The following is a 20677-nucleotide window of genomic DNA, read 5'->3' as shown; positions in this document are numbered from 1 at the left end:
CAAATAAACATTTTGAATGGGGCAAAGGTTATCTTTAAGTGCTTTTCTTTTTCACTGAATTGGCCATAACAGAAAAATGGTTGCTCAACACTGATCGAAAGTGAGATCCTTTTTGAGTTGTTAAAATGGTTATACCTGCACTGCTGTGTTCGTTGTGTCAGTAGACGTTTTCCCCCGTTGGTAGTTGGTTCCCAGTCCTTGCATACTACGGGTTTGGCATTATGAGAATTTTCCTCCTTCAGTTTCTTTACCATAACGATGATAATCCCATGTACCTTCATGATGCTTTACAGCACTCGTAGTGTTTTCACATAGATGGGCAGGTTGGATTCCCCGGAAACCGAGCTCTGGTATGAAGATTTGCATGTAGAAAGTTTACTGGGGAGTGTTCTTGAGGTTAACGTCTGTGGGAGAAGGAAAGGAAGTAGGATGGGGCAAAAGAGAGAGATGCCGGACTGCAATGTAGTCAGAATATAGGCTGTTTGTAGCCAACCCCCACGAAGAGCTGTGAAGCCGCGATCACCCTGCAGAGCTGGAGCGTGCTGCCCAGTCATGGAGCATGACCTTGGGCGAGGCAGTCGCCCAGCCCAGGGCTGTTCACAGTTGAGGACTAACAGTGAGGACGGTGCTGTCAACCAGAGACACTAGCAGCTGGGGAGTCAGCCTTTCATCCCAAAGGGTCTGCGTGGCAGGTGGCAGGGCCCACTACGATAAGTTAATTTATGGGTCCTCGCAGTGAGTCACAGGTGGACAGGAAGGAAATTAAAGCAGATTAAAGATGAGAAACTGAGGCGGAATGACGAAAACCCATAGAAGGGCACAGAAAGGACCAGGAGTCCCTCACCGTTTCCGCTGGGGTCAGCCCGCCTAAGTGCGTGCTTAGTCCTTTCTCCCACGTAGCAACGTGTAGCAGCTGCCTCACCTCACCACCGCACCCAGGAAGGAAGGGCAGTTCATCCTGTCGAACTCAGAAACTTGGAGAAGGGAAACAGAAGAGTATTTAAGTGAATGTGAGCTCTTATGAGTAACATTTTTCTGTGTATAGTTTTGTTTCTTTTACTCCAACTGAGACATTCCGTGTTTATAATTCTTCTGACAAATCATACTACTGTATAAGAATCTGATGACTCCATGCATTAAAGCTTCTATTTTGTTTTTGTTGTTGTTTTTTGCTTTTCATTTAGATAATCAAACTAAATAGACGTCTACAACTTCTAGAAGAAGAGAACAAAGAACGTGCTAAAAGAGAAATGGTCATGTATTCAATTACTGTAGCATTCTGGCTGCTTAATAGCTGGCTCTGGTTTCGCCGCTAGAGGTACCCTCGGCTCTCGAAAATACTGTCTCAACAGCTGCAAATATAAAGAATTTGCAAACTTCTTGGTTTCTGTGTTTGCATTGTATGCCGTTTTATAGTCCATGCCCTGAAAATGTATTTCTTTCAGAAAGGAAGGAGAAATGAAGGCATATTCTGTCACTTAGCTGCATTCACTTTTAACAGTTCTGCAGTAACACCTACTTAAAATTCTCCCTTTGCATGTTTTGTAAATAGGCTCTAGTCTGTTCTTTTTAAAGGAATTAATTTTTCACCTCATCAGTCTGCACAATTCTCTGAATGGGAGAGGGGTAGAGAATGAATTTAGAAAACTATCTGTAAAAGAAAGGCAATACTTTATTTTGTCCTGTTTCTCAAACACTATCAAGCAGTTTTGTTAATAGACACGCATCCAGCCACATTTCAGCATTAACTCCTGAAGTCATGGTCTGGTGTCCAAATTAATGAAATCAAGCCGCCTCATGTTTCATGATCACCTTTATTAAAAAAATTCCTAATGTTTTCAGCAGTGTACCTAATATGTGTGTAAAATGTGCATTTTTATTTTAGTTTTACAGATGGTTTTCTATAAAATATGTTTTTAATAAGTTCATGTGTGAATGATTAAAAAAACAGAATAAGGTACAAATGTAGTGTATTTAATAAACTGTCAACCAAAGCAATATTTGTTTATGGAAAGATTTTGTTTCATCACATTGTGCTGTGAGCTGCATTCCGTATCATGTTACCGTACGTGAACCTGAGTCTTTCTGTCTCAGGAGCGAGCAGTGCAGTTTATGATTGACAGGTAGCGAGAACCCGCTGTGCTTCCTGTCAGACCCTCATCCTGACAGTGGTAGGCCCTGGTCACGTTACAAGTGGTTTTCTCATAAGTGATATTTATAATGTGTAGACGAAAATACCTTGAGTTGTGTATGTTTTTTCCATTGTAGTATTTAGCTAATATACTAAGTCTTGTGAGAATTAAATGTACCAGTGAAACAAGTCCTGGAAGCCTTTAGTTCTGAAACTTTTTTTTTTTTCCCTACTTTTGATTCAAAAATAGGTAGAATATTAGTGAGGTTTACAGTTTTCTCCACACATCTTCAATATCTTTCTACCAAGGCAGTGAGTTTTGGGAAAGGCAGTTGAGGGAAATACCCTAGATATAGACAGATTTAACATTCTATTCTTGTTTCTCCCCATCTTTCAAAAAAAAAAAAGGACTTTCCCCTTTACTTCCTAGTTTGTCATGAGTTTGATGATCATTTTTTTATACACGTGAGTGTCCTCTGACTTATATAATATCCTAATGATGTAATTAATTGTAGGTTCATGTATGTCACAAGGAAATTTCTGTGAGTGATTCTCCCAATTGAAAGCACAAAAATGATAAAAATAATAGATAAAATTGACACCAGTTTGGTTGGGCAGGCTTGAAAAGGAGTCCACAAAGGCCAAAAATGAAATAAAAATAGAAATTCCGGAAGATAAGCAAACAAAAGCTATTTTCTCCTTGTTGATTTTTAGCAAACACTGGAAACTTAGAACTATCCCCCTGATGGTTGTGCCGGCGGGCAGGGGCACAGTTCCATGTCTTGGACAGGCACCAGCTGTGTGACAGGAGACTCCTGCGTGAGGCTGGGACCTCAAAAAACAACTTCCTCAGTGAAACGGTAATTTAGAAGTTAACTGACCATTCAAAAGAGGATGACAAACGACAAACGTGTTCACCTTGTCACAAATCTAAAAATAGAAGAGCTTGAAAATCTAACTCCAAAGCCGCACTCTGTTCGGCTGCCTCCCTCCCCTAGGACTTCGTGGTTTTGGAGTTGAACACATTCACTCTTGGTCAGGATAGTCCGGAAATACTTCTTAGGTGTTTGAGCTGAGCTTTGAAAAATATGTAGCATTTCAACAAGCAGAGAATGAAGCAAAAATTGCAGGTGCAGGAAAGAGCAGCAGGAGAAGGGTGCACAGGCGGCGCCAGTGAGCAGTGACCATCCCAACACTCTCAGTGGTGTCATACAGCTAAGTACAGCAAGTATGTTGTCACACTGTTCAGAACTGTATTTAAAGATTCGCTTTTGTTTTCTGCTGCTAGGAATACTTGGTGGAGCGTTTACAAGTTATTTACACTTCGAGGGATAATTTTATGCAAGCAGTATATTTTCAGAGCTTTCCTTTCCTGCATGGATGTCCGTTTTACTGCTTATATTCAATGTTGAAATGGAGCTCTTTCTGGGCCTCAATTTTGGAAAAGTTTAATTTACTGTCAGTCACTGTTCTTTTACTTAAAATGTCAGTGTTACAGATGTTCTTACACATACTGTCAATGAGTAGAGACTAGTGTGTGCACAGCACTGACCTAAGAGGTTACAACAAGTACGCCGCAAACCCTGCTCTTCAGGAATTAGCAGATTTAATGGTGGAGTAGGAGAGTAAGTTTATTAAAGAATTAGAGGAAGGAATAAAACAATTATTATTGAGGAAGGGCAACTTGAAATATAGGAGAGGAGAGAGTGATTAGTAAAAAAATAAAACTAAAGATTCCAAAACAAGATCAAACATGAGGATGAAGGCGAGAAAAAAACTGAGCTTTGTAAATGGCTAAATGCATATTTGTGTGTGTGTGTACACAAACATGCGATTGTAAGTTTACGTGCCAGAACAAAGACACATGTCTGCAAAAGATATCTAACCACAAGTGGCCCATAGGCTTTTAGGCATTTAATTCATGGCCACAGTTTCCACAAGACTAAAATAGCAAAGAAAGAACTTACCAGGTATTCCAGCTAGCTCATTGTGCTATTGCAAACCATCCTTTCTTTTGCCCTGTGAAATGGGAGGCTTAAGTCTGTCTCTTTGTGACCCTGTAGGGAACTGGGGTCTTCTCATACCTATTTCTAGGGTGCTGAGAAGATCATGTGTACCATCACTGACCTTTATATTGTTCAGTCAGTTACATAAAGTAAGCTGTTGTGTTCATTTTACTTGTTGTTTTAATTTTATGGCTTTTAGTAGTGTGACATTCAATGACTAAGCATTGAGTCTTCACTAAAAGCTGAATACTAAAGATAGGATTCATCAATTCATTCAACAAAGTCTTTATAATGGCCCTACTTTGTATCAGGCACTGTGCTTCATACTGAGCATACCAGGAGTAAATTTAAAAAAAAAAAAAAATCCCTATGCCCATGGAGCTTATTATGGTCTTATGAGGGAGAGTGGAATTTAAGAAACAAGCACAAATAAAAATGCTGTCACCACTGTGGTCAGTACAGTAAATGAAAGACTGCCAAAGGACAGAGTAAAGGGAACCCTGCTTTTCATTGGTTAGGGAAGGCCTCTTGGAAGAAGCGATATTTGTGCCGCAGTCTGAAGACTTAGCCAGAGATTAGACGGGTGGGGCTTGGGGGTCCGGGCAGAGGAGAGGCCTCACTACCCTGAAGCAGGAAAGAGCTGATGAATAAATGTGTTGGGAGCACGTGGCGGTCCTTGTTCTCATAAATCTCTTACAGTGATGGATATACAAGCAGAAACATTTATGTCACGTTGTGACGGGTATGCTAATAGTAGTTTGGGTAAGTGCTAGCTTAGTTCGTTGGAATTATGCACTCTGGGAAGGCTTCTCCAGTAGGAGAAATTTAAGCTAAACTTTAAGGATAAATAGATATTTATAGGAGGGTAAGGAGAAGGTCTTTATACAAATGGATTCAGAAAAAAAATGCCTTTAGGTTCTTGATGTTACTAATTTTGAAGGGCAGCTACAATATAAGTTTTTCTCTAGAACCTTAAGCCCAGTGAACATAATTAAAGTGCAGGAATGCTCACATTAAGAAAATTGTAGATTTTTAGTTTTGTCTGTTACATAACATTTTAATGTGGTAAATACACTTTTGTTATTCTGTCTTTTACAGATTGTCATACATAGAAACCAGCTTTTGAAAGGCCGACTTTTTCCTGGGGTTTTAATGGTTTTTAAATAATAAAAAAAAAATGCAAATAGAAGAAAACAGAAGAGTGTAATGAATCACCTGTCACTTAAATGTAACAATTAAAATTTTTCCATTGCTTTATTTTTCTGGCTGAAGTATTTTAAAAACATGACATTTTCTCCCAAACAGATACGCATTTCTAAAAAGTAAGGACATTTTTCTGTATAACCATAAAACCATTATCAGACATAAAAAATTAATAAGTCTTTAACATCCCTTAATCAATCCTTGTACAGTTTTCCCCAGCGATATCAACAGGGGCCGCAGAATACATTAATCGAATCCTAGGCTAGAATGGTTACCTCAACCCATCCCACCTTTTATCTTTCCTATGGAAAACAGAGGGCTATTGTCTTGTTTACTGTCCTCCCTTTAGAATTTGTCTGAGGATGTCTCTTTCCCTGGAATTTCTGGAAGGTAGGAATTCAGTCTGCAAACTTGATACGTTTTCAGTTGATATGTTTGTTATTCGTCCTTAGAGTAGAAAGAAGTCCCACGCTTTCACTTCCGGGACCCCTTTTGTTCCTTCCTGTCCCCTCTCCTTCCCTGTCTCCCATCTCCACTCCACACACAGGAAAATTCAAATAGTACAGAAAGGGACAAAAATTGAAAGCTTCACTCCACCGTTCCCTGAAGTCAGCCACTGATGATGCTTCCTTTTCCATATGAAAGTATTATGTATTTACCAACGTGCTTTCTATGTAAAAGTTTGATATTTTTTTTAAATCACCTTAAAGGTGACTTTAAAGACAACCCTATGGACTAAAATGATTCCTACAACTTTTTAGGTAACGTTCCATTACTGAACTTCTAACTTCTAGAAGAGTATCTCGTAAGTGTCATTCACGAATGATTCAGACTACTAAGTGTTCCACTTTATTACCGTTAAACTACACAATTTGGCTTCTTCTCTTAGAGACTCCACACAGACAGCCCAGGAAACCGATGACTGTCTGACTCAGCCCAAACAGAAGCTCGAGAATTCCCACCAGCAGTAGACCTAAGAACACCGAGAAATGGACAGTCCTATATCTGCCTTGTTTAGATTTCAAGTCCAAATTGAAGTTTAAGTCAGCCACTGATGATGTTCCCCAGCCGCTGCCCCTGGTGTCATTATTTACGGTGGAATAGTTGGTACCTTCAGGAGTTATGCAAGATTCATTTAGGAACCACTGTAAATCGAAGGATTCTGGATGAATGTCACTGAAAAATGAAAGAAAGAAGATATTCAGGAATATCACTGGCCATCAGAAGGATGCAATACTGTGCCCAGAAAGGGACAAGAATAGTATAAAACGAAGTACTTTTGAAATACTGTGCCCAGAAATTTAACAGCTAAGGTCAGGGTTTCTGAGCACGTGTCCATGTACTCGAATAGCTATAAAACTTTATGTTCATCTTGTATCCCATCATCCAACAGATATTTCTATAGTGCTTGCTCTTAGGTTGAACCATACAAAATTGTCTGTCAAAAATGGTTGATGATCGATTGCATGTCATTCAACCTATTTAAGCAGACGCTTTTCTACTTGCTAAAGATACCAAGATCAAGGAGCTCGGTGCCAACCCATGGTGTTACATTGGCTCTTAAACCAGATGTACAAAGTTGACTCAGAAAAGACGTGTTGACTATGTTCCGATGAAAGTGACTGGTGCCCCTCGTAACGACGCATGGAAAATGAGAAACTTTTAGCCTAACACATGTATCCTGAGATGATTTTTCTTCGGTTTACGACAGAACAGGACTCGTGTTCTCGGAGAGTGTGTGTTTCAGATTCGAGCAACTGACATCCAGCCAGGGAAAACACCAGTGTTCCAGCACGTGGAAGGAAGATGAGCGTGCTTTCTGCAGTGTGCAGCATGCCCAGGGACCCTGTCACTTCTCTGTTTACTCTCTGTAACTGTCACCCCAGCCAGAGTGGGGAAGCCTCGAGTGCCATTTTCTCCAGAGCTGAGCCTGGTGCCCGATACGTGTTGAGTCATCATCTGCTGAGGAATGAATGCACGTAGCATCTGTGGTTGAAAGCTCTAATTTTATATATCAGATCTGTTGGTAAAGGGAGTTTTCTTTGGGTTTTGATTCATTTTAACTGTGGTATGGTATTTTTGAGAGTTTTCTTTTTTTTTTTTAATGTAGCAAGATAAGAGAAAAGGGGGAGGATCTGGTTATTTTCCAGCCCGAGCAACATAAAGATAGCTAGTAAATTGTTCTTTTCTTCCAGTTTTACAAATTGTGCTCAGATGCAGGCACAACTGTCTTACAAGATTGAAACTATTTACTTGTAACTTTCCAGTATTATTTGTTACCACATGACTTAAACATTTGGTTCATTCTTATGCCTACCATCTATTTATACGATGTCTGCATGAATCTGTCGGCTGCTTGGTTTCTTTTAGGGCTCACAGGTAAGGCTCTAAATTTTATCGTGTTTCTATTCGCGTTTCTAAAGTATAAAGGTGATCTATGCTTAGGGCTTACACAGGTAGTTCAGAAGTGTAGAAAGTCAGTGCTCCCATACTCTCCACACGGTGTCTTCCATTTCCCTTCTCCAAGGAGGAAAGTCAAGTTTCCGGTGTGTACTTAGAGAACTTTTTTATACATATGCATGTATGCAGCCATTTTGAAAGACAAGGATAAGCCATCTGAGTCAGTTACTTCCTTTAGACAAGAACATACCCAATGCATTCTAAATGTAGTGATAGCTCCATGTTCATGAGATTGTGCCCATTGGTATTAATGTGCTACATCCCTGAGAATCTGCTCCAGTAGTTTCATCAAAAGAAAAAACATGGCACTACGTCAACACTACCGTATTCTAATATAATTAGCCGCTGCTGTGTAAGATAAGCAGTCAAAGTCAGGTTACTCACCGTAAGTTTTTAAATGAAAATTCACAACTGGTAGTGCTGTTGCCGTGAGAGTTACAAATGAGAGGACCTTCGGAGAGAGCCCGGAGAGACACCAGCATGCAATACACAGCACCAATGATTGTGAATATATTCAAGAAAGATGAAAGCAGCATCTGAAAGATAAAGTAGGTGCATTCGCACATGTTACTACATGTTTTTGGTCTGTTTCAAGTTTCAGCAGCATATGCAGTCTTTTGAATCCACTGCTGCCATTCACCTTATAGTCGTAGCTCTTATGATCCTAATTTGATTAGGTGTGAATTGTAAAAGACAGAGGACAAAGTCTCTGCCATTTGATTAGACTCACTAAAAGATTATTGGTCTTGCCGCTACTTCTGAAATCAGACGGAATCGGGCACGGTCCTGTACAGGTCATCTAAATTTGTTCATCAAGCAGCGCCACTACGCTTAGATTTCGGTCATCTATTCTTGACCTTCTCATCACTGTGGAGGGGCCCGGCTTCGGAAAGTGATTTCAAGATCTGTATTGCCCTTAGAGTGTGGGGCTTCACTTGAATAACTCAGCGAAACCGAAGCGTTCATAAACCAGATCAGTAATTAGATGAACAGAGGAACAAGGCACGATTAAAGTAGGGGAAATAGTAGGACACAGTTAAAACGGGGGGTAAGCCTATGTGACAACCTCTTCCCCTCCCTCCCAAGATCTAGCCTTGGTAACTTTTAGGATGCTTTGGTCTTATCTGTGCTTGAAAGATATGGAGTCTGACTTAAACCTTAGTCCTCGCATGGCCGCCTCCAAGTAAGAAAAGTGGCTAATGATTAATTGCACCTAATCAATATAAACTAATGATTTTGATTAGTTAGCACCGCTACTATTAATAGTATTCTACAGTGTCCCCCATCCCTGGCACTCCAGGAGGCGGCTCCTCGGTATGTAATAATCTGTAATGTCGCCGAAGCCTGAGTTCCAATTATCTTCAAGGTTAGTATGGCGGAGCAAAACCTCCTGGTGCCTTAAGCCCAACACCTGCATGAAAAAGTGGTTCGGTTATTTTCATCTGTGTCCTCGAAGGAAAGAAAAATTAAACGATCATTGAAAAGATGAACCATTTGTCATGAAGGGATATGGGCAGGGGGAAAAGATTCTTAATGGAAATATGATTTGAGAGAAAAGCGCATATTAGTATTCTGTGATTCTTGAGTTTAGGGATTCAGAAATATCTCAGGATACTTTTCTCACAAATGTCGTAAATACGATATAGAGGTAATGTAAAGTCAGACTCCAAATTATGATAGTTTAAAAAGGAAAATGGCAGGGAGAGGAAACTGAAACTAATGTTTATTCGATACCTACAATGAATGTGTCATAAACGAAGGTAGACTATAAGTAATTAGCAAAGTAATTATAATCCCACATAAGTATCAAATGTCAGAAAAAGGTACTTTTTTAAATATCGATTTTCTAACTGTCAAGGATATAAATGTGTAATATGGAAATAAATATGTACCCTTTTAAATAGTTTTTCTCACCTCTGGGAGCACATTAGAATCACCTAGGGTGCTTTTGAAAAATACCGATGAAGAATCTTTGGTAATTTTAAGATTTTCCCAAGTGATTCTAATGTTCCCATCAGGCTGAGAACCGTTGCTTTGAAAGCTCAGGCTTGGCCAGGAATATTTACTGTGACTATTGTTTATCGATCTGCCCCCTTCATTAGAGGATTATTAATAACAATGTTCACGGCATAAATAGTGTAAGGATTGTGAATCGTGGAGTCTGAACGATTCAGATAAAAACCCACTTACTGTCTGTGCTACGCTGGCAAGTTAAGTCCTTTCTCTGAAGATCCGTTTCTCGGTCAGAAAAACAGAGATCACAGTATTTCTCACTTATAGTTTTGAGAGAATTAAATAAGATAGCATATTTGAAAGTGTTCTGAGCATAGTTATTGAAGGTTAATAAGCATTTCCTTTACTTTTCACTTAAGTTAGAATCTTATTCATTGTAGGTATGAACTAAATGTTTGAAAATACAACTGGTGTCCCCTTTAACTGGATGAGAGCAATTTTCACTGGGAGCCTAGCAAACCAATGTTTCGTATGCAGGAGAGAACTGATGATACATTTTCCCTAAGTATTGTATAGGCACCATAAAAGTAACAAGTGTTTTAGTATTAGGAAATTGATGACAGCTCTGAATACCCTGACAGCTCTTTGAAAACCTTTAGAGCGGTGAAGCTGAAGATTGAGGAAATGTCTGAGGCTGGGTTCAAAGCTATATTTTTATTTTTAAAAAAAAAAACAAAAAACTTCACACTTTCGATATTATCCTGTAATCATTCTAAATAGCATGTTTCTAAGATGGTAGCCCTGCCACTGAAACCATAGGAGGATGTGGCAGCTACCGATAACCGGGTGGCTTGGCTTAGGTGTCAACAACTGTTTACACACTTCTGCTCCCAGACCCAGGTAACCATACTCACTCCGGTCCTGTTGTTGCAGCATGCTCTTTTTCTTGCTGCCAAGGACATTGTCGTTGCTGGAATGACCTGGAAATTACATCAACAGGAAAGAGAAGTATTAGTACTTGTCATCAGATGAAAAAGCAGTAATCTCTGCCTTTCGTTTACCACCAGCTGTGGGAAATCGAGGCTCAAGAGAACAAGAAGGAAATCTGCCCATGCTCTTATCTCGGGGACCTTGTGACCCCCCACTTCAACCATAAAGATAAAAGAGTGGGGAGCAGCGGGGATTTCAGGAGAGCCCTTTCAAACTCTTTGATCCACATTACTTTGAGTCATCTTTAGAGGAACTTGAATTTTAAATAGAATGAGCTATTTATTCATTATTTCGGAAGGAATGTTTCTGGAAGAATTGGTTGCACCATCTAAAATTCACTTTTCTTTCTTATTAGTTCCTATAATCTGCAGCCACTTATCCGATTTCCCCAGATTTGTCTGAATTCATCTGACAAGCATCCAGAAAGGAAACCGATGTGTTTGTTTCCTGGCATTTGGGAAGTCAGAATCCTCTCACCGCTTCTCCCCACCTCCCTAACTTTCCTCTCGCCCCCAGAGTCACAACCATCTTGCTAGGTCCCCAACTCAGGGTCCGAGAGTTATGTTAGTTCCACATTCTCCCTTTTGCTCCTTTATCCACGATACGTGGCGACCTCTCTTTATGTCAATGTTCAGAAATCTTGTGTTTATCGCATCCTGTGTCGAGGGAAATGCATATTGCTGAGGAAAGCTGTAAGAAATTACATCGCCTTCTCGGGGCTCAGGGTGATTGTTTTAGTCATATCTCGTCAGCAGCTATGACTAGAAATTCTTACTGGGAGAAATTTTGTATCACTGAAGAGTGGAATGTAAATAACTTCCTCCCACTTAAGAAGTTTTAGCCGTAAGGTTTTTTGTGTTTTTTTTTACCACCTCAGCACAGTGGCCTTCGAGTGCTTCTCTCTTTTCTTTTGTTCTTCTTCGCTATCGTTTTCTTGAGTTCTGACACCGTGCCAGGCACTGCCCCAGGTGCTGTACACGTTTTAGTTTATTCCAGCCTTATAACCATCCTAGGATTGTTATCATCCCCATTTTACAATGAGAAAACAAAGGCACAGAAAGTTCGAGGAACTTCTCTGAGCAAATGGAAGGGTTGGGATTCAAAACTAGGCGTTTGGTTCCCAAAACTCAGACTCTTAAGCACTGGCCCACACTTGCCAACTCCTATAATTCTCCTCGATTTCTTCATAGCGCTTGTTCATGATCATCCTTCCACCACCCTCGCGCATCCTATTGTCCTTTGCTCCTTCCCTGATTCCTTTGCTCGGAGACCTGTGTTCTTTCAGAGCAGGTCAACATGTAATACCTTACGAGGAACTTTCCTGACAAACTTCACCCACTCTGACCATGGCTGACTCCACGTCACTTGTGGGGAACACTTGGTTTACCTACTGCCTCGAACTCCAACACCCTTATAATTCAGAGGCCACATGTACATTTGGCAGCCCAGCCATTCCTGGGCAGACTTTTAGCTAAGAACCCAGAAGAAAAGGGAGAAAGATTTTTTAGGCCCCAAATAGGTGCCCATGTTCATGCACTAACCTTCTTCTGTTGTACTCATAAGCTGTACTACCTTCTGAGCTAAAGAAACAAATCATTGAGAACAGGAAGTGACAGTAACTTATAGCATGCGAATCCTCACTCAGTTGTCTACACGATATGTTAACACATCTTTGTTATGTCATGATGGGTAATGATAACTCATTATATTTCAACCGTTTTGCCCATTCAAAGCCTTGGAAATTAGAGAGACTCTTTACAGGCTGGACATTAAAATGTGAAAGTGTGCAGGTGTATTTGTGACTGAATTATAAATCTTCCAGACGATGTGTCAAAATGAGTAATTCTGAGAATACTCATTCTCTTCAATTCCTAAGCACATTTGAACGATCTTGATAGTAGTTTGTATTCATAAAGAAAAGAAGTGGTATTGTTCATTTTCCCTTACGGAAACCCATACTTTTATTCTGTTTTAGAAGGAAGGTACATGATTTTACAAATGAAGCACAGAAGAGCTGTAGACCATTACAACTCCATGATAGAATTCAAACATTAAGAACTTGAACCTGAGCATAATACAAAGCCGGAGCTCATCATAAATATAAAAACTACATTTTGCAAATGCTTGTTATACAAGTATCTTCTAATTTGTTCAACATTTAACAACTCGTTCTGTATTAAGACTTTAATAATCGATGAATTGCTGTATAATAAGTGAACTCAATGAATAAGCATAATTAAGGTTGAGCTTATAATTAATCACATAAAACAGCCTTAATATTTATTTGGAAGAAACATTTCAAGTCTCTTTTAGGTACTTGGAAAAGTATTGATTTTTTTCATTTAGCAGACAATAGTTGAAGATAATTAATTACATAATACTTTTACTCTTTGTCATAGAGTCCAAATATAACTTGTTCATCGCTGTTTTGGGTAAGTCATCAAACCATAAAATGAAGATACTTTATGAAGTAATCAATAATTAATTCCATAGTTTTTATAAGTCGCTACTCCCTGCAAAATCTGTTTTTGAATCAATACTACTTAAAAATGTTACAGCCATTTTGGAAAGATTTTAAGAATTATGACAACAGTCCTTATCACAGGCAGTGATTTCTTCTTTATTAACTTTTCTGCATATTTACAAGTATATTGAGAGTTCAATATTTTGAACTATGTTGGAAGGGACAAAATTCCCTGTGAAAAAATATTCTTCCACATTCAATATGTAGCTAAAGACCATGAAAATACACCTGTGTTCTGAACCTTTCTATCACTTATCTGTTTGCCTGCTAGCCTAGAGTTCGAGGCTCAATTTATGAAGTGCCTATTGAACTTTTTAAAGAGTCACTTGATACTTTGATGACCGTCTACCATACTGAGTAATAGAGATAACCTGGTGCGATAATATTTATTCGTTAATATTTATTGAGGAAGATAAATTTAGTCGTGGAACAAGGAAGTCCAGACTCTCTGAAACTGTTGCATAGACTTATATAACTTTGTATGCTTCAGTTTCTTAGTCACTTAAGTTTCTGGGTTAGGTTATGAATTATACACTTCCCCTCTGTCAGCCTGAAACAGATCGTGGGCTACGATGCTAGCACTGGTGGAAAACAGAACTTCGGAGTCAGATAAACACAGAATTGACTTTTATACCTATGATATAACCTTGTTAACTTTCCTAAACTTCTGTTTGCTGGTCTTTTAAAATACAAATGATAATATGTGCTCAGCCAGATTATTATAGAGATGAAATAACAGTGTAAACTATGAACCCATTAGTTGGCACTTAGCAGTGGTCTCTCTCTGAGCTTTCTCTTTATCCTCCCACCTCTCCATCCCCGGGTCCCCAAAAGAAGAATACATTTTGCCCTCATCACCTCCGGCTCCTTTAATGCTACTAATAAAGTGTTTTGTTTTGTTTTTTTTTTAATGGTGATGGTGTTTGCGGTAGAGCCAATTTATATCTAAAGCTACACGAGTTATTCTATATGGATTGTTTCAGCTTGGGAACTTTTAGGATCTTTATGGTAACTGCCATTGTTGATTAGACTTGGCCAGCTGCTCCTGGCTTCTGGTCTCAGGCAATGCGAAGGAAGCTTACACTATTCAAGTAGAGAGATGCCTCTACAAACGCAGAGATTTGCAGTTGCATCATTCGGTTCACCACTGTGCTTTCTCTCAGCCTGGAGAGAACTTTCATGACAATTTGAAAAAATAGCCCACAACTTTCCAAAAAAGCTTTTCCTTATTTAAGTAGCTCTTTCTACTTAACGTAGGGTGAATAGATTGCTTATGATGTTAAAGGAAAAGACACCATCGACTATTGTGGAATGCTTCCTGGAATGGCTTTTTGATGCTAGAGTGGTCTCGAGTTCAGTGTGCCAGCCAAAGGACAAATATTTATGTAATCTTTGATATATCATGACTCAAGAGTGTTTTCATGGAAGTCCTGGATAAGATCAGGAGCAGTAATCGATCATCATTAAGGATTAGTGATGCAGGTAGGAAACAGTATCCGGGATTAAAAAAAAAAAATCTCTACGTTTCTTTCAGCATCTCTAGAACACTTTGATGATATCGGTCGTTGAACTGTCACACGTGTGTATGCGTGCGCGCGCGCACACACACACACACACACACACACACACACACGCACATATACACACACCCCTAAACAAAGGCTCATTTCTCTGGCATTAACCAGAACCCCTTAGCTAGCACCCAAGTGGAAAAACAAACAAAAACAAGCCTCTCGAATGAGGAATATTTAAACTTCAGTACCCACATCCCCATTTTACAAATATGGAAACAGAATTATAGAATAAATGATTTGCAATAACATATTGGAGACAGAACTAAAGCTGAGATATTCTGCCTGATCCAAAAACAATATTTATTCCTCTACACAAGTGAGTCCTACTGTATCAGAATTCCCAGGAGAAGGTCTATAAATCTGTGACAAGTGATTCAATGATCAGGTCCATTGGGTATTTCTATGTTACACTGCTCTGCTGCACATATCAACATAGACCAATTCATAAAATTAACATAAAACAAGCACTATGATGTTCTGGGCTGTATGGAACGTCTGAGTCAAAAGTCCCTGAGGTCAGAGAGCCAAGGTTTTAGGTTCTAATTCCCTTTGGTGTAGGCAATGCCATGTTCATGTAGCATGATTACCATCCAGGACAGTCATTGTGCATGACATGTTTCTTCTTATCCCTATTGACCACTTCCTACTCCTACTGTATCTCCTGCGAATACCTTGAGAGTGGTATTGGCAAAGGAAAGTTGAGAGAATGAATTCAAAAGATCCCTAACACTAAAGAACTTGGCAGAGCAGCCCTACATGCGAAGAAATGTGATAGGTAATAATCCAACCAACTTTTATCAATTTAATTTTTTTTTTTTTGCTCAAGCTCCCTAGCCTATACTACATATTTAATTTGTTTAAATTGTCATTCTTTACTGATAACCAAGATAAACGAATATCATACCACCACTCCTCACTGTATCCTAAGTCAAGACATAGCTGTAAGGTTGAAAGGTGGTCTTTAGGAGTTTGGTAAAATAGGCAGATCTCCACAGCAAATCAAATGGTACTCACCATCACACCTGCTCCTATAATTCCTGGGTACCACCACTCAAAGCAAGAGATGGGGTTTTGAAAAGATTGGTCTTCAACTGCTTCCATAACTATAGGTATTATGTTGAAAACTACTCCCAACAAGAGTAGAATCAGCAGGCTGAATCCATTGCAGGAGGTCCATCCTTCACAGCAGGTCATGGTCACCCCCTGGTTCAGTTAGAAATGCTGTCAAAGTGGCTGTTCGTGTGGCACTGTCTTGCCTTTTATCCTGAGCCTACCAGCCTGGTTAATGTTTAGCGTTTATGAAAAATTATTTTCGGGAAGTAGTTCAAAGTCCAACAGGGAAGGACATTATCGTGAAGACAGTTAAAGGAAGTAAGAGTAACTGTATATAACGACGGGATGAGGAAAGGAAGGCGGGAAAAAAAAATCTAGAGTTTCTGTTAGATAAATTTATGAGTGAAACTAGGCAGCTGAAACCCCCAAAAAAGGAGGGGTTAAGAAATGCTCCTCTAACATATATTAATAGTATATCTTATAAAAAGTGAAAACAGGAATACTCAGTTAATATAAACTGTTTTTTTTTTCCTGTCGTATTGACATTATTATCAGCTATAGAAGTTCCTGGTTTTGAAATTGTTCAATAAGAAAATGAACAGATATGAGATTAAAAGAAAAATATTTCTTGTGCTGAAAATGTTCCTGATTAGTCAAAATTTTAGGGCATACACAAAATCGTGGAGGTTTGATTAATGCTACCAGACTTCAGTGTTCAAATATGGAAACCAGAATGAAGCATGGGAATCAGAGAAAAACCAGAGGAGAGACCATCACGTTTTATTCTCTTGGAACTTTAAGCACTTGGTTGGTCCCATACAGTACATTTCTGCACCAAGATTCCCTATTGTCTTCCTAGCTTCTCGAGAAAACATCTGTCAATTAGAATAGGCTTTTAAAATACAAAAGTTCTCCCTTATGCTAATCGTCCATCAAGGATGACAAGGGAGCTTTTCTCATGGTAATTACTGAGAGATCCAGACTGACAGAGGTACCAAGCATCTCTAACCAGGCTTCAACAATAGCAGAGGCAGAGTAAAAAGATGTGATGAGCCACATACTGAGTCTTAACGTTTCTGTCCAGAAGAGATCCTCATCACTCCTGTTCACATTTTATTGGCCAAATTAGTCATTCATGAAGTGGAGGCCATAAGCTCCGGTATAATGGGCTTATACACCATCCTACAGAAGCAGGAGGGCATATTAAACATCTTACACTGGGTGTGCCTGGTAACAGACACTGAAACATTAGCTCTCATGTGGGCTCCAAGCAGAAAATGACTGTATGTACCAAATGGATTAAAAATACCCTACCCATCACCACAGCACACAAAACACTAAAAGTGACTGAAAGAACATCACTACAGAGCTCTACACTACAGTGGGGCTGAGAGCAGGGAGATACTTCTGTTTTATGATTCATATACTTCTGCATGGGAGTTATACAAATTAGATGATTATGTAGTTTATAATATTATACAAATAAATTATATGTTTATTACTGAATTGACTGCATATGAAGAGATAGTCACCTATTTTAGAACGTAGGCTCTGTAATTTCAAATCCTTTTCTCGTCTTCATCAGGTGTTGAATTAAAGAACTGTTTAGGTATTGGTTTATTCACAGGGACCTATACTGGTTGACTATGAGAATCAAGAGTCTGATTTCTAGGCCGTTTGCTGGAAAATCAAAACTAGTAATTAGCATGCATCATCAGTGGTCATAGTAGAACTTATTACTGCTGGGTACTCCTTACACTTGGGACTAAAATATCTGAAGAATTGTGTAAAAATGTAGAAATGTCATCTGCACTTTATGAAGGGGAAGATATGTAAGGATAAAGCTAAAAATGGAATTAGCTTATAACTGAAGAGAAGGAACATAGTAGACAATTTTTGAGGTGTCTTTCAAACCCACATGTGTTCTTCTGTAAAAACAACCCCTACAACTTGAGTGAGTGGTACTTCTGTCTCTCATTTGTACTATGAATCTCTGCTCCCTGGCTGTACCTAATTGGAATGCAAGTAGATATAAAAGCTCAGCTCTTCCAATTTCTACCAGGAGCTTAGATTTGAAAAGAGACACTAGTTATTCTCTCTGTTATGCATGAAGTAGGAGGACATGTGTATCAGTTAGGATTAGGCTTTAGTAGTATATAAAAAGAAATTCAAAATAGAAATGGCTTAAATAAGATGATAGAAATTTAGTTCTTCCCACACAAGAACTCTGGAGATAGGTACTCGAGAATCTGAATGATAGCTCTACTTCCTCAAGGATCCTTCCAGCTCATGGATCCACCATTTCTCTAATTTCTTCACCCTAATGATCAAAACATGGTGGACAGCGCTCCAACCACAATATCTGCTCTCTACTCAGAAGCATAAAGGAAGAGAAAGGCCCGCTTTCTTTTTTTAAGGAGCCATCTCATTGGTTAGAATGTAGCCACGTGACAATACTTAACTGCAATGGAGTCTGGGAAGAATGTAGTATGTATTTTAAGTGATTTGTGCCTGGTTAAAATTGGGGGCAGAAGGTAGAAGACAGAGGGTACTGGGCAGGCAACCTGCAGTCTCTACCATACCCTATAAATTAATGAGCTATGCTAGGGGAAACAGAAACCAGCCTGCGAAAAAGGGAGTAGAGGAGCAGGAGAAGACACAGATGTGTGGACAGAAGTGAGAGACCATGCAGTTTTAGGGCGAGGGAGAGAAAGGGCAGCTGCCTTGTTTCTCAGAAGCTTTCCACTTCACGATTTCCACCCCATGGAGACTGACTGCAGGTCCTGTCTTTGTTTTCTGTGAGATGCTTCCGTATTCTTATAATAAGTTATCCCTTTTATACTATTTGAAGAAGATTTCTTTTTTTTTTTTCAAAAAATAGATTTCAAGATTTCAAAAACTGGAAAACTGAAAGGTACTCAAACCAAGGATAGAAAAAGCATACAAATAACTTGTCACATACCACACTAAAACAGCAAAAGGAGTTCGGCGGGCGGCGGGGGGTGGGGGGAAGGATTCTATCAAGATGGGCAGGGAGCTAGGATGCCTCTCGGCTTTGGCGAATGGCTAGAATTTGAGACAAAAGGATGGTCAGAAGGGTATTTTCTGTACCGGTGTAAGTTGCAGAAAACCAAAACTCTTCTAGCTATGCTAATCAGGAAGAGATATAATTGAGAAATTGCATATACAAAATTGGTGGGAAGACTGGAGGAGCAGGCTCTAGGCTGGCCCCCAGGAATGCCTCACAGGACTTGGATACTGAATGACCCAGGTGAGGTACTGCCCTCGTGGTAGTCCAAAGGCAGGGAAATCAAGAAGCCACCTCTGGAATGGACAAGTTCAAGCATACACAACTGCAGCTACGATCCAGGAAGTCACTACCACTGTGGCTACTCCTGCCCCTACACGCCCTCAAGGCCAGTGACTAGATCCCGCAACACTGAACTTGACTTCTGCTGCCACTGCAACTGCTTCTTAACTTCTGTGAAACTGCTATCTGGACCCAGGAACATCTCTGTGTGCAGAAAACTCAACACCCCTCAATCTTCCTCTGCAGTAACAGACAAAGGTAACAGGAAGGTGAATTCCACCCCTTATCTCTCAAGGGTGGATCTAATTGTTGCAATATCCAGATCGTAGATGTAAGGTATTCTGGGAAATGTAATTGTTAATGCAGCCTCTGTTGTACAGGAAGCCAGGCTGGAAGGACATCAAAATGGATACTGAGCAAGACACGTGATGTCGTTTAAACCGTATGAAGAAAATTTTCTCCAGATTCTCTAGGATTACCATGTCCCAGACCCTTTTACAATAATTTGAATTATGTTTATATTTCTTACATGTCTTAGATGTCCAGAATGACATGCAACATTTTAAAAACCAGTCAAAACTACCCGTTTAGTTCAAACGAGAACATCTCAAGAGTATTAGAAAAAATTGTTTCTTTAAGGGATAGGAGAGAGTTAAGGTATGAGAAATAAGGGAATCCCAGCCAAGTCTTATCTGTACCGTTGGTGAAAACAAGAGATAATGCAAAAGCACCTCGTTTTATCATCTCCCTCCCTGAGCCCATCGCTCCCCCTCCTTGCCCTCTGCACACCCCAGCCCTGGGAACAGTAAGGATTGTAGTCACAGGAATCACATTTCCTACTACAGTGTGTAGAAGACCGCTCCTTCCATCTCTAATCAGTCTTCTCAACTTCTATCCCTGAAGCTCCCCCCCATGAAAGATTCGCATGACCTTAAGGTAGCTCCAGCCATGCACCAACATTCGTGCTTTTGCCTTTTATGGTAGAGAATTGTTGGGAAAGATCTGCCAGTTACCAACTACATGTCCCAGCTCCCCATGCATCTAGTTTGGGCCATGTGACTACTTCTAACCAATGGAAAGTGAGGGGAACTAAGCTGTGTCACTTTTGAGCTAAGGATCTGAAGAAGTGATGAGTGTTGTCCACTGTATTCTCTTCCACTTGTAGTCTGGAAACAATGGAGCTACCTTAGGTGTCATGTTTTGAAAATATCAGCTTCCATCAACCTCGATCCCTGAATGACTGGGTGGAGCAAAGCTCCCCAAACCCATCCTTTTCTGCCTACCCAAAACAGCTCAGGATAATTGGCATCGATAAGAAGTAAATATCTATTATGTGAAGTCACTGTACATTTTTGTGTCAATTTGTTACAGTAGGTGGTATTACCCCAATAAATTCAGCGTATCTTTTGTCTTTCACCTTATAACCTTCCCGAAGTCTGTAACACATTGCCAAAAATCAACTCCATCACTCCC

General features: G+C 39.7%; 2 protein-coding genes across 15 annotated transcripts in view; one reads left to right on the top strand and one right to left on the bottom strand.

The window, feature by feature from the left end:
* MFF (mitochondrial fission factor) overlaps positions 1–1998 on the top strand; it is a 35884-nt gene extending 33886 nt beyond the window's left edge. For all 14 annotated transcript variants that reach the window (XM_011364067.2, XM_011364065.2, XM_011364063.2 and 11 more), the window contains one exon: positions 1185–1998. In XM_011364067.2, coding sequence (XP_011362369.1) covers positions 1185–1316 — 132 coding nt within the window. In that variant the 3' untranslated portion in view covers positions 1317–1998. The remainder of the gene's footprint in view (positions 1–1184) is intronic.
* A 3698-nt stretch (positions 1999–5696) lies between these two features.
* TM4SF20 (transmembrane 4 L six family member 20) lies at positions 5697–16035 on the bottom strand. The gene is made up of 4 exons (XM_011364060.2): positions 15856–16035; positions 10668–10733; positions 8185–8336; positions 5697–6516 (listed from the first exon to the last, which is right to left on the bottom strand). Exons 1-4 carry the CDS (start codon positions 16033–16035, stop codon positions 6204–6206), a joined length of 711 nt encoding a protein of 236 aa, XP_011362362.1. The 3' UTR covers positions 5697–6203.
* Positions 16036–20677: the final 4642 nt, after the last annotated feature.

Source organism: Pteropus vampyrus, unplaced genomic scaffold (genome assembly GCF_000151845.1).
Source record: "Pteropus vampyrus isolate Shadow unplaced genomic scaffold, Pvam_2.0 Scaffold93, whole genome shotgun sequence".
NCBI lineage: Eukaryota > Metazoa > Chordata > Mammalia > Chiroptera > Pteropodidae > Pteropus > Pteropus vampyrus.
Note: the sequence above shows the minus strand (reverse complement) of the source record. Positions and strands in the feature narration are given on the sequence as shown.